This window comes from Citrus clementina, unplaced genomic scaffold, assembly GCF_000493195.1.
Source record: "Citrus clementina cultivar Clemenules unplaced genomic scaffold, Citrus_clementina_v1.0 scaffold_9, whole genome shotgun sequence".
Taxonomy (NCBI): Eukaryota; Viridiplantae; Streptophyta; class Magnoliopsida; order Sapindales; family Rutaceae; genus Citrus; species Citrus x clementina.
In genome coordinates, this window is record NW_006261964.1 from 30,049,068 (window position 1) to 30,064,294 (window position 15,227).

Here is a 15,227-nt window from a genome sequence, read left to right on the forward strand (position 1 = left end):
TTTTTTTCTACAACAACGATAACTTAAAAACCTAACATAAAGTGAGGATAAAAGTTAAAATTTCTAATGAATTTAATCACTTCAGCTTTTTCAGTTTGTATAAAATAAGGGCAAAAGTGCCCTTCTTTATTTGGTTCTTTCATCTGTGTTTAGGTGATTTTATTTTTGGTGCATTTCTTTTTTGATTGTTAGCCAGGTTTATGCTTGATTTAAGTAACTTGTTAATTTTTTTCCTTTAAAAATGCATGATTTTTTTTAATAATTACACGACATATGATTTGGTAAAGCATATAGAATATAAGGTTCTGTTTGGTATTGAAGTGTTGTAACATTTAAATTACAATTGTTGTAGAAAAAAAGTTATAATTATAAAATAAAAATTAATAATATATCGTAAATATAATTTTTAAATAATTTTTTGACAAAATTAATAAAGATATAATAGATTTTTCATAATACAAGTGTAAAATTAAATCAATTTAGCTTTTAAGCTACAACAACTAATATTTAACAAACATTTTAGTACTGTAAATTTTAAATTACAACTGTTCAATCTTAATTCCAAACAGACCATATCTTATATACAGATATTGTATCACGATTTTGTATAAGATGTGTTACCCATTTTTTAGTTTGTCAAGTGGGATCAGGTTAGGTTTAGTTCAATAATGTCTCGATAGAACAGAATTCGAAACAAGAGATTAAATCAATGTCCACCACATAAATCTACACGCTATCTCCTTTTTCGTCTCTCACTATATCATCATGTAACGTCATTATTAAGTGTATCTAACATGAATCAGCCGTAAAATGGGAATCTGATTCTATACTAGTGCTCTATGTTACAATATTCTATAGCTCAAATCCAAATCTTATAAATTGATGTTATGTATGGACAAATACTCGCACATATGTATCCACAAAAATGATTTAGTGGGCTACTTGGTGGACATACGATAGACAACTAAATATGTAGTGTTATTCTGTAGCTTCTTACGAATAACATTAAAAATGGTGATTAATTAAATAGAACTATCTGATAGTGTCACAAAATCCTTATTACAATAATGTAGTATAAAATTCTTTCATAAAAAAACTTAGAATTTCTTAGCAAGACAAATTGCATCTCTCAAGTACTAGGAGGATGTAAAGTACCAAACGAATTCATTTTAAGCATAAATGCAGCACCTTATTTGGCAGCAGACCAAACAATATGGTGATTGACAATAATGATACAACCATAAATTCTTTTGTACAAACTAATGTTATATCGCATAAGTGAATTAAGTAAGACATCACTTGACCCACATAATTTATTTTTATTATTATTATTTTCATTCAATCAATCATATAATGTAACATCAGTTTTTTTTTTAAATAATTTGTACAAAAATTTGGAGTTATAAAATTATTCGATTACTTTTTTTTTTCTTTTTTTCTTTGAGCGTATTTTTTTCCCAATATTTTGGTTTTTCATTTTTTTTTTTTGGGTTGTTGATAAAATTCCATATGGATGCCAAGAGTATAGGTTCCTCATAAGTTCCACTGCCAGCAAACAAAAATTATATAATATCTTATGCTTGTTGCAATCAAAGAATTAAAAGGATGCAAAAAAGAGGGAAAAAAGAATAAAATGCTTCTATTATACAAGTTACATTATTAATTAGTTGCTTTTATTTTTTGATAGATATTAATTAGTTGCTTAGGACACAAGAAGCATTTCTTCTCAAGTGAATTCCCACATACTCCGAAGTGTGAATAATTCAAGTTTCTTTAATTTGACATATCCTATCCCACATAATCAGATTACATGCACCTAAATTTATCCAATGGAAAAGCTAGAAAATTAGCATCATCCATAATGCTCCTCAAACATCATATTACAACATCAAAAGCAACTTCTCTTGCCACCAAAAAGATTAACATTACTTGCACTCTTGCTGATTAGCAAAGTTTTAATTAGTTGATTGTATTCATATTGTTTTCAATACTATCAAAAGCGCTTCTTTGCCTATGGTTTAATAAATGAGTGGTGGACTGAAATCGACCAAAATGTTTTTTCAATTGGCAGAAATGGTTGGAGTGCTCTTCATCAAAAGTACTTTCTTAGCAAGAGAGGATCTCTGAAACTCTTGTGATTGAGCATTTATCTGAAAATACAATAACTAAATTGTTTTTGGTAAAACTCATTTTTTACTTGGTAGCAACCACTGAACATTAATCACTCACTCACACACACTTATAGACAAGAGTAGTTAGTGGTTTTATCTTAATGTAGGTGTGAATTAAATCATCAGCAGGTGCCTGGGGTTTGGAGATAGCCCCTTCTCTAATTTTTTGAAAAATGAAAGATAAATGGTCTAGATGAAATTTAGCCCATTGTGTATACAAATTTATTGTTTGGCTCCCTCAGATTGACTGCTTTTAGTTTGTTGTCCTCTTAATATTGTTGTTTCTACTTTCTACATTCTATCTACACTAATATTTGGCGAATAATTTGATTTAAACATTGCATCAAAATAGATAAGATAGAGTTGCATGTGCTGGCAAATCGTATTTGAGGATTGATTTTGACCGATAATACAATGTCATATATCAAAATGACCTTTAGTTTACAATCGTTTCCAAAATAGAATGCATACAATATAGTGATTGTGAGGTACAACACCCTAACTCTTCTTCATTGAAAACCTTAATTTTTTTGTTATACCACTAATTTTCTATTGTTGAACCTTAAGTTATGATATATTATGTACAGTACATGAAAGCTTAAAAATATGTGGTGGAAAATTTGAGGTTTGTAATAGAAAGAGGAGCGTTTCACCATACAACGGCTATATTCTAGATATGCCCTTTTCGAGATCATGTGCATATTACCAGTTGCATTGTTAAAGCATCTGCATCAATGGGATTGATTGCTGCGTGGCATCACCAACTACATACGTTGTCCAGTTATCTCTAGCTGGAGAATATGTTCTAAATGCTTGCTTAAAATTTACTTGAGGAGACAAAGTGAATATTTACTTGAGGAGACGAAGTGAATATTTACTTGAGGAGACGAAGTGAATATTGTACGAAAACTACCCATCGAAATATTCATTTGTACTGCAATAACGAACGGTCCTAATTGGCAGGAACCATAAACCATGCATTTGCTCGTTTCCAATTATGCAATTTGCAATCATGCCTTCATAATTTTCCATAATAGGACTAAGACGAAAAGTATTTGATATGCATGCTGATCTGTTAAGTAAATTAATGGGATCATGACATTGTCAATTATTATATAATTAATTTGTAGTCAAACTAATGTATTCTCATTAGTGAAGAGCATTCAAGTACCAGAACAAGACATGACTCAACAAGGCATCAGAAACCCAATATCTTGGCATGAGATATAGAATTTTAAAGGATTATTGTTGAAGCAAAATAGAATAAGAATGGATTACAGCCAAAAAGATAAGTATGTGGTGAGGTCACCAACACAAGAAATTGTCTTCTTGATCACAAAACAAATCGAAGAATTAAACAATTTTTTAATAGGAAAGGAACCTCCACTTTCGTACTTCAAACATTTTTGACTGGCTTAACAGCCTCCCTCAAATGTGCCCTCTTTTATATTGTTTCCTAGAAAATGTTTGTACCTGCGTAGTGAGTAGATATTGTTACATCTTAATTTAATATTGGGTTTATATGTGAATAATTATGTGTTGCGACCTCTCTCATATTAGGTCAAGTCAAATTAAAAGTGATATAGTAAAGTTTTCAGTAATTTAATGCATTTGTTTATCTGATAGGGTGTGAGTTTTTAGTGTGTAGAGACTTAAGTATAATTTTTATTTTTATGATAAGATAAAATATGCATACCTGAAGACAACATAAAAGTTATCTATATAAATGATTATGGTCTCTAGGTCACACTTAACATTCTATTCTTTTTCGATATCCTATCATTAGATAAAGTTTAGAGAGAAACTTAAAGCATTCTTTAGAATAACATGTTGATTTGGAAGACAAATTGCGCGACTCTAGAAAGCAATTAAGCATTGTGGATTTAGATACACTTCCGCATATTCTTTTATTCATTCTTGGTGATATAACATGAATGTTCCTGGAATTTTAGGTAATGGTTTTCACCAAAGGATTATTTTATAATAGATATTGTCCACTTTAGCACAAAAACAATTACAATTTTATTATTAACCTTCTTATTTAGGAGAACTAAAAGTTTATAAATTAGTCCAAATCCTCTCTTATTTATGATGTGAGATGTTTCAATCTCTCCTCTTCCTCCTACAACCTAGTGTCCGCGTGAAGGGTCAAATAATACAAAATGGTATAAAACTATAACTACAATAAATTCATTAATACATCGTTAGCGATTCATCAGATACGTCAATCATGATTAGAGATGGCCAACAAGTAGTGCCGCCCATCAAAGGAAGGCCAACGCTCGTTTGTGCTCATGCCATGCTGTGCTCATCACGTGCTTCATGTTGTGCTGTGTCATGCCTAACTTTTTTTTTCCGCATAGGCCCACCCGTGTTGTGCTGTGGGCCCTGCCTTAAAAAAAAACACAAGAAGTTTTTTTTATTTAATTTTTTAAAGAGAGCATGTCAAGCTATTGGTGTTCTTTTTTCAAGCATTTATCCTTTTTTGGTGTCTATGTGTCTTTAGTCAAATTCAATAGAATTAAAAGTTCAAAACTCAAGTTCATATTTAATAATAATAAACTAATAATAGTAAGAGAATGTAATCTAACTACTAAGTTAGATCCTACATTATTGGAAATCTTTTATAATATTTAATAACAACAACAACAATAATAATTTTTTTTAAGGATTAACTTAATTGTTAACTTGGACTTACATAGATTCATAGATTATAGTCCATAATAACATTAATACATACATTTTACAAAATCATGATATTTATAACTTTATTTATTAAAATAATGACATCATCTGATCATTTAATAAATTATAAATATAAAACAATTAGAGTATTTTTTTAAACTAAGAATTAAATTGAATTTAAAAAACTTAAGCTAGTAAAATATATTAAAAGATTCAATTTTAAGTTATTTATAAAATCATAACTTAAGCATGCACGCGGATTGGGCGGCACATGGCACAACATAGGTATGGCACGACACAAGTGCGTTTTGGTAGGACACACAACACGGCACTGCATGCATGAGCATGTTTTGGTAGGGCACAAAGTATGGCACAACCTGCACATGTACCCTATCAAAACATGCTTGTGTCGTACCATACCCATACTGTACCATCTCTAATCGTGATAGCCCACATTTTTAGTGAGAGAAGATTTAAACTAATTTATAAGTGTTGAGTTCTCCTAATTAACTAAGTAGATGCATTTAAGCAGGAAGCCCACTAATTAACTATGATGACCTGTGTACCTTGGCGAACAATTTACTCGGTTGTTTGTCCTAGAATATTACAAGTTGAAACCACTTGCTATACGATCCATTTTAAGGATTAGTTTGGAATAAAATTTTATTGGTGATATTAAAAGCACACCACCAAAGACTTTCAGTGTTAGAATAATTTGTTTCTGATAAAAATTCTGCTCTTGTTCTAGGAACCAATATATATGAGAATTAGAATAATAGCTTTCCGAATTCCAGTAAGAATATATATATATATCTGGATGCCAAAGATAGAAGTACTGAAGTGGCCAGGAGCCTTTCAATTCATGCAATGGTCATTATTTCACAATGATCAAATCAGGAGGCATATCAATTACAATGACAACACTAACGCGGCACTGATCCGAAAAGAAATTTACCAAGCATACAGTCACTTGAATCAAATTGTGTTTATTGAACTTTTTAGCAAAATTGTAATAAGAACTACTCTCTATAATTTTTTATTAACACATAATTGGTAAAAATGCAAGTCTTGTGGCAAAATAAAAGCTAAAGAATTTTAGTGCCATATATATTGAACCAAATAGCACCGTTGAATTTTATTTCAATTGGGTAGTGGATGTCTTGTAGCATCTTCCACTCACAAGTAGAACAAAAAAAAAGCAAACAATAGCAATTTTTATTCTTCCTCTTAATTTATTGCTAAAAACCTAACAGAGCATTAGATGAAAGCTTTTGCATTAAACAAATTGAGGAAAGCCATTCCCCTCCACAAGTTATATTAAGGACATAGACAGCACTTCTCCTGATACTTCAATTTTCTATTATTCTCTTTTTATCCATTTTTTATTATTTATACAGCTTGAAGGATGTTAAACAGTCCACACAACATAATTTATTAGTTGTTTAGAGAGTACTCTCCTTCTTGGGACCATTTCTTCAACTTAGGACTATCTTTGGAGGGCGAAAAATTATGGGAGATGGATTGCGCCTAGCGTTTGGAGTCATGGGTACTTCATGCTTCGTTTATTTTCAGCTTCCTTGCAATTTGTATGCTAAAAACTTTGCCTAACACATAAGACTTGCATGGTTTATCTTTGCAGGAAATGCAGCTTCTTTGTTACTTTATGCCACACCCATGTAACATCTAGACCCTAGATATAATTCCACTTGAGATTTTATAATTTAAAGCAACTGACTTGGAACATAATATCTTTCTGCATGTTGCCAGATTAACTTTTTCAAGGGTGATAAAGAAGAAAAGTACCGAGGGGTTTTCATGCTTTCCTTACATCATTGCACTGTTAAACTGTCTCCTCTATACTTGGTATGCACTGCCCGTTGTAAGCTACAGGTGGGAGAATTTCACTGTGGTTACTATCAACGGCCTAGGGATCTTTCTCGAGCTCTCCTTCATTCTCATATATTTTTTGTTTGCTTCAGCTAGAGATAAGGCAAGCCATTTTAAAGCTTTATTTGGCTTCTATACTTCATGCATAATCGTTGCCAAGCATTATGTGTGTGATTATTGTGCAATTTAGGTGCCAATTACGTGCTTGTTTTGTGCATTATCTGTGTGATAATTGTGCAGTTTAGGTGCCAATTACGTGCTAGTTTTGTGCATTATGTGTGTGATAATTGTGCAACTTAGGTGCCGATTACGAGCTAATTTTTTTAACTTGTTACTGTGCATTTATATTGATAGTTGACAAGGATGTTATGGATTATAAACATCATTACTCTGCAGATAAAAGTCGCTGCTATAGTCATACCTGTTATCCTATTGTTCTGCATCACTGCTCTTGTCTCTGCCTTTGTATTCCATGATCACCATCACCGCAAATTGTTTGTGGGGAGCATCGGATTGGGAGCCTCTATAACTATGTATAGTTCGCCACTGGTGGCTGTGGTGAGTAATCTTTTTCCATTATAATTCCATGATACCATTCCTCTATGCAACCTATACAGGATTACAGGCAAACTTGAAAAAGGTCAATTACTTGCAAGTCAAGTTACCATCTGGATTTTGCATATCCTCTTAACCTTTGGGTCTTTTAATGAATAGTCTGCTTATAATTGCAGAAACAAGTGATACGAACAAAGAGTGTGGAATTCATGCCGTTCCACTTATCTTTCTTCTCATTCCTAACTTCTGCAATATGGATGGTTTACGGATTACTGAGCCATGACCTCTTTATCGCGGTTTGCATATCCACTAAATTCTCCGTGTGTTATAAAAAAATGCAAAAGACAGCACACACATGATTAGACTCCTTAACTTGAACTTCTTGAATTTGCAGTCTCCTAGTTTTGTTGGTGGCCCCTTAGGCATCCTTCAACTTGTTCTCTACTGGAAGTACAGGAAAAGCGGAATTATTAAAGAACCAAACAAATGGGATTTAGAAAAGAATGGAGAGAATTCCAAAAAGCTGCAGCTCGCAATAAACAATGATATTAATGGCAAGAGTTGAAGGATTTGATTGAAAGGTTTGATTAGGTTCCTTCCGAATTTTAAGTTTCCTAATTATCTTGAGAAATAATCATTCGGCAGCAATTTTGCACACAAAACTGAATTCATTATTGCATCAACGTTTATGCATCGGCAGAGATGTAATATATTTGCTCTTTTGTGACAGGAGAAAACTTCATTTCTACGGAAAATAATTGCGGTAACACCTGTGAAGAGGGAAGAAGCAGCTAGAGTCGTCAAAATAGCTCTTTCACAGTAAAATATTTCCTGTAATATGTAAAAGCTGTTATTTAAGTGGATGTCTAAACATAATAAAAAAACTACTTTTAATAGCGATCCTGAATTTGCAAAAATAATTCATAAGAGAGTTAGCAACCAATTTTTCCATCTTCTCGAGGAACCAATTCCTATAAATGATTTCCAAAACTGAACAAAAAGAGAAGACTAATGCAGATATTCAGATACACTGAACAATCCTATATAACTGAAACAAATGGTCCACTATTAACCACTAGCCGCTACTTTTATGCAACAACCATACTAATGTCAACCAAATCACCAAAAGGAAAATGTCATTTTCTTCGAGCACGAGCCCAATAGCAAGCTATAAAGAGACAAGAATTAATTAGCTTTTGGACAAATTATGAGATTTTTTATAGCTTTTCCTAAAGCGACGGCTAATCTGCATCGTCGTCGTCATGATGGTTATGGAGCAATAAGAGACAAAATATAAATAAATAAAGAAATAGAGAACTCAACCAACTTTTATCATGCATAAACTGTAATTTTGAAAGCAATGTGCTTAGAACTATTGAATAGTTGACACTTGCAAATGAACTGTCGTAATCCAATATGCTTGATGAATCAGAACCACGTAATTCAAAGAAAAAAGTCATGCTCAATGTTAAATTTCTGGAAATATTGTGTTGTGATAGCAAAAAGTCTCTTAGCTTGATGAACCTGTGGGGTGATTATGCCCATTTACTAAAGAACGAGAGGAACCAGTCCGGGATGATACGTGGAAAAAGATAATGATATAATAATAACTTAAATTAAGCCTTAGGAAAACGCCTACCTGATGTAAAGGGCACCAGTGAGCTCAATGATACAGAAACCAATGTTGATGTTGAAGAACAAGTCAGACCATTATGAAAGGCGTCTTAAATTACGAATGAATCAAGATGTGACAACAAATGCTTCTGTTTGGGGGAGTAGAAAGAAAGTCACTTAAATCGAGGAGAAGGTTATTTGGTCACATGTGCAAACGCGACCAGCATTCTACGAGGAGACCAGAATCAGGTCGCATGGTTTTGGTCTGTAACTCGTGTTGTAGAACTTTACTTGAAAACTCATCCGTAACGTCTAGGCACGTTCTACTATAATGTTTAAAGCACGATCAGGCATTATAACGGCAGCTCAATAACTACGCAAACGGACACGTTAACTTTAGATTCAAGCGGCACATTCAATTCGATAACGGCCGCGCATTGAAGAACAAACGATATATGTGGTTGTCTATAAAAATCTAAGAAGATCATGAAAAAAGGGACTTTTGCCGACTAAGAAAAGAAATCAGAAAAAAAGATAAAAAAGAAATCACGAGTGTGTGAAATTATTGTTTTCTAAATACTCGCTGGGAAGAATCCGCCCCCCCCCCCCCCCCCCCCCCCCAAGACAGTTTTCCATTGCTGCAGATTAAAGAAGGTATCGGTGCAATTCAAATTATGCTAGAGCGGCAAGTGACAGTTTCCCATCAAAATAAAATAAAGTGTTGGTGAAGCAACCTGGTCTTCATCATCAACTCGATCAGATTTCGGCATCAACAGCTACGATTAAACATAACATAGATGGATATTAGAGATGTGCTTTAGATTAAATAGGAACCAACATGTGATCTTTATGAAGGAGACTGCGATTTATAATTTGGGCGATACAGGTAAAACAAATTTGGTCAATGATGGTAGGTTGAATTAAGAAACCAGACTCTTCTATTCATGTAGATTCTTAATCAAATAGCACAACAGAATTTAGATTTGCAGTTAGATGTTCCAAAGTGGCATAAATCACATTACAATTTGGATTGTTCCTATCTTCTACAGAGAACGCATGAACTCTGCTGTTCAGCTCAATCCAACTGCAACCCGGATCTTTTTTCACTTCCAAGTGCGTCAATCTCTTCCTAATGTCCATTTTCTTCCCCCACTTCCCTAATACTGCATATATGTTCGACAGAATAACGTAAGCAGATATTGGCTTCTTATCCAAACCAAACATCTTCTGAGCCGCCCGCTCACCCACTTCCATGTTCATCCAGAACCAACAAGCACTGAGCAGAGCTCCCCAGACAACTGCATCCAATTCAATTGGCATATCTTTGATGAACTCTTCAGCTTCGTGCAGATGGCCTGACCGACCAAGAAGATCCACCACACAGGTATAGTGTTCTAAAGTTGGCACTACTCCATAACTTTTCATCGAGCGGAAAATTTTCATTCCTTCATTGACTAGACCAGCACGAACACAAGCAGACAGAACACCAACAAAAGTAGCAGCATTTGGGACTATGTCTTGTTCTAACATAATCTCAAAAAGTAAGACTGCCTCAGAACCAAGACCATGGTGTGAGTATCCATTCATAAGAGCCGTCCATGCTGCCACATTGGGTGAAGAGATACTACTAAATGATGCCTGAGCATCATTTATGCTCCCACACCTGGAGTACATATCAACGAGGGATGTTCCCACATAAACATTAGACTCAAATGGTGTTTTAACCAAATGAGCATGAAGTAATTGTCCCTGTTGAAGAGACCCAAGGCATGAGCATGCATGAAAGAGAACAGAGAACGTTGATCTAGTACGGTCTATTGCCAATTTGCGCATTGTCATATACAGTTGCAAAGCTTTTTCATGCAGATTGTTTTGAACATAACCCGATATCATTGAGTTCCAGGTCACCGGGTTTCTTTCCTCTTTAGTTTCTTCAAAAAGCTTCAAAGCTTTCTCAATTTCACCATTTCTGGAATGCACGGATATCATAGTATTCAAAGAAATTATTGATCTGTGAGGCATTTTCTCAAAAAGTCTTTTTGAATTGTCAACTTGACCATAAACCGCATAACCTTTAATCATCGAATTATATGAAATTGAATTAGCTTCTGTCAGTCTATTAAAAATCAACTCTGCATCCTCAATCCTACCCATTGAGATTAGACCATTAATAAGCGAATTTGAAGCATTCAAACATGGATTTTCCAACCTATCATAAACTCTCATTGCACCATCAAAAGCTTCGCAACCACAATAGAATTCAATCAATGCACCTCCAATTGACTCATCAAATTCAAACCCACATTTTATCAAGAGCCCATGAACAACCTTCCCTTCACAAAAAGCCCCAAGTCTAGCACAAGCCCTTATAACAGAGTCAAAAGTATATTCATTAGGCATATTCTCACCACTCTCTCTCATCCACCGAAACAGCTTCAAAGCCTTCTCACAACCATCTACACTCTTAGCATACCCTGAGATCAACTTAGTCCACGCAGCTACATCCTTTTTTGGCATCTTTATAAACACGTCAAATGCATCACTCATCAAGTTGCATTGCACATAACCAACGAGCATCAAACTCCACAACAACTCATTATCTTCATGCAACTCGTCAAAAACCCGCTTAGCTTCTTCAATCTCAAAGCAATTTGCATAAAAGAACAACAAACCGCTACCTACAAACTCAAAACATTCATACCCAGATTTCAAAACTAGACAATGGATCTGTTTTCCATCAATTAAAGAATTCAATTGAGCACATACGCTTAATATAGTAGAGAAAGTGGTCTCATTGAGCTTAACATTACTACGATGCATAGTTGAAACGAGACTAAGAGATTCATCAAATTTGGCCCATTTTGAGTAACCACAAAGCATGGTGTTCCACGAAACAACAGTTCGTATCGGCATTTGATCGAACAGGTTACGAGCGGTAACAAGCTGGCCATTTCTGCCGCACTCGGTAATGGCCTTGTTCGTAGAAACTATAAGGGTCTCTTGGGTCATTAGTGTTTGGGATTGGGTCGCGTAAAGTTTCATGTTCGTCCATCGTTTGTGTCTCCACTTTGACGGGAAACAAGATCTTAACGACATTTTGAAAAAAAAGAGGCAAATGAAACTGAAACTCATCGCTTTGTCGTGCAAAGCTACCACCAAACATTGACCTGTCTGGATGGGCTGGCTCATTAGCCCACTCTTCTGGGATAATTCGATGTCGTTTTGATACTTTAGAAACCTTTTTTCTTCCTAGAGCCCTTAGAAATAACCTTTTTCGGAAAAAAAAATAAAAAAATTCAAAGTCACTAGCTAGGCATACACACACTAGAAGGTGAATTCCTCAAAATGCCTCACACTCATATATTACTAGGGGTGTTTGCGGATCGGGCATTAATCCATATCCAATCCACGATTTTACGGATTATGAATTTTCAATCCAATCCAATCCAATCCACGGATTGATTAAACTCAATCCAAATCCAATCCATATGTTTGCGGATCAGATGAGGATTTGACTCAATCCATATCAAATCCATCATTTTACGGATTGATCTGCGGATTATAAATTTTTCATTCGGTCCAATCCACAAACTAATAAAATGAAAAAATAATATAAAAATAATTTTACTACCAATCAAATTCAAAATTAAATAAGATTTAAATAAATTAATTATTTAAATAAAACTAAAATAATGCATTAAAGTTTTAAAATACAACACACCGAAATTATTTGTTCAAATGAAGCTAAAATAATACATTTAAAATTTCAAAATATAATACATTAAAATTAATTGTACAATTAAAGTTACAATAATACATTTAAAGTATCAAATTATGACACATCAAAAAGAAAAATATTTGCTGCCAATTTATATTTCGTACTTTAACCTGATTGAAATAAATAACAAATTAAATAATTTTATTGAATAAAAAAATTAACAAATAAAATAATTTTGTTCAAATGACTGCTTGCACAGAGATCAAGAATTTGGAGAAGATGGCGGAAGGAGAAGTTTAAAGCTAGTAAGAATTGTTGGGTGCTGATGGCTCTGTGCTTGTGACAGGAAAGGATAGGAAGTCAAGGGGTTTTTGTGTGCTTGTGACGAGAAAGTTTAAAGAAGTCAAGGTTTTTTGTTTTCTTGTGGCTGCTTCGGTGAAGTGGCATTTAGGATAAATGTTTTGTTTGGTTTATAATTTTTTATTTTGTTTAAGAATTTTTACAACTTATCTTTGTATATTTTAATTATTTAATTATTTATGTTATTTTTTAATAATGGATAAGGTATCTTATGGTGTTAATATAAGTATGTAATTACATTTTACTTACTTATTTATTAGTAATGTCATATTTATAATTTTTTTAATTAAATAAATATTTTTTTGCAAATTGGCGGATTTTTACGGATTTACAAAAGTAAATTCATATCCAATCCACCGGTTGAAAATACGATCATCTTCTAAAATGGTGCTATAATTTAGTTGAAAATTCTTTCTGAGGGGTTTGAGTTGTATCATTCAATGATTCAATGGCTCAATGATAGCCATGAATATACAATTTCATATCTGTTTATTCCTTGATTGTAAATTTGCATTAACGTTCTTTTGTATTATTGTAAGAGTGCATTTGCTCAAGTTGAGTTATTATATTTTTATTTTGGTAACAATATATATCAATATCTGCTAATATTTACGATCATAAATACTCTTAACTCCTGCTTATGTTGTGGCATGTGTCTAAATTTAGAACGGTAAAAAAGGATCTGATCCTCTCCTTTGATTTTTAATGTGATGAAATGGCAAATCATGATGGGTTGTGTATGACACACAAGAGAAAGAAAATATTGGTTGGGGTGGGGTGGGGGGTTAGGAACCCTACAATCAATAATAACTTTCATTGGTTTTCCATTTTCATGATAAACAAACACGTGCATGTATCAATTAGGAGTAGCAATGTTCGAGCAAAGGCATTGACACTTCACACTTTGACAGCAACACGTGCTTATATATCCAGTACGTAGCCAAATGAAATATGCTAAAGAGATTGAGAAAACATTGATAAAACGAATTATAATATTGTGTGTCTAGTTAAATGTTCGTTTACTTCTTATATTTTAAGTTAATTATTTTTTAATTTGTATATTTAAAAAAATACTTGAAAATATCCCCGTTATTGAATATGTTAACTCCTATCCTTAATTTTTTTTTATAATAATACTTTTCCAACAATATTCTTAGCAAAATTAATAAAAAAAATGATAATTTATCAAATTAACCTTAAAAGTAACATTAGAATTTACACTTTATATTATTATATTACTTTTACAAATAATTTGATAAGTTAAATTTTTTTATAAAATAATTATTAGTAAAATTGTTGTAAGGATGTTAAATAATAAATATTGCTTTAATTTCGCTAATCTTAATTTATTTATAAATAATATTAGTAAGATTGTTGCACGTGTAAAAAAAATATAAATTTTTTCACATTGATATTTATTGGTTATTTACTAAAAGGGTCTCCTTTATCCAAATATCCATGTTCTAGCCAAACTGCACCAAGAAACATCATTTCTTTTATGAAAATTCATCTAAGATATGCAGAGAGAATCCAAGAATTATATAATCTGAATGTTAATTAGTAGCTAATTAATCACTCCTCAACTTTGGCCAACAGGATTACAGGATCATCTTTTGTATGCATGCCTTGGTGATGGGGCAGAAGCGGCCAATGACTTCTAATTGTTTCTTTTCTTCAACTACTTCTGCAGATTCTTTTCATCCGATTTCAAGAAAGAGAATACCAAGAACTAGAAGGGCCCCTAAAGTTTTTTTATTTACATTTTTAATAAGGGAAAAACATTATTGATAAGTTAAAGGGTGTACAATAGCGAGCAGCTCACGAGTTAAAAAATTTGAAAAGAAAAAATTTGTAAAACCCCAAGAATTGAGAAAATTATATATGTTGCTGGCTTAATGAATTGTGGTGGAGAATTCCACCAAGTAAATTGGGCTACCCAGATCATCATTTAGTTAAATAATCAACTATTTTATTACCTTTGCAAAATAAGAAGTGTGAAATATGAGTAGAAAAACGTGCTAATTGTAAATATTAGCATGAAAAACATGTTGTGCTTTTACGAAAAAGAATAATTATAAAGTAAAACAATTCCATCATTAATAGTTGGTACATTCTAGCTACATAGGTATTTTGGCTCCATATTGGGTGGCATTTTGTGTTCATGGATTATAGTGATTAACATCCAATGACAATGTGTGTCACCGAAATTCAGAAACGACAATTTAATATGATGAAAT

At 32.9% G+C, this 15,227-nt stretch overlaps 2 protein-coding genes across 2 annotated transcripts; one reads left to right on the top strand and one right to left on the bottom strand.

The window, feature by feature from the left end:
- Window positions 1-6,365: 6,365 nt before the first annotated feature.
- On the top strand, window positions 6,366-7,863 carry LOC18033041 (bidirectional sugar transporter SWEET3). Its single transcript, XM_006422061.1, has 6 exons — window positions 6,366-6,402; window positions 6,496-6,532; window positions 6,624-6,846; window positions 7,140-7,301; window positions 7,475-7,594; window positions 7,693-7,863. Exons 1-6 carry the CDS (start codon window positions 6,366-6,368, stop codon window positions 7,861-7,863), a joined length of 750 nt encoding a protein of 249 aa, XP_006422124.1.
- A 2,003-nt stretch (window positions 7,864-9,866) lies between these two features.
- Window positions 9,867-12,045, bottom strand: LOC18033177 (pentatricopeptide repeat-containing protein At2g13600). The gene has a single exon (XM_006422062.2). It carries the CDS (start codon window positions 12,042-12,044, stop codon window positions 9,867-9,869), a length of 2,178 nt encoding a protein of 725 aa, XP_006422125.2. The 5' UTR covers window position 12,045.
- Between the last annotated feature and the right edge of the window lie 3,182 nt (window positions 12,046-15,227).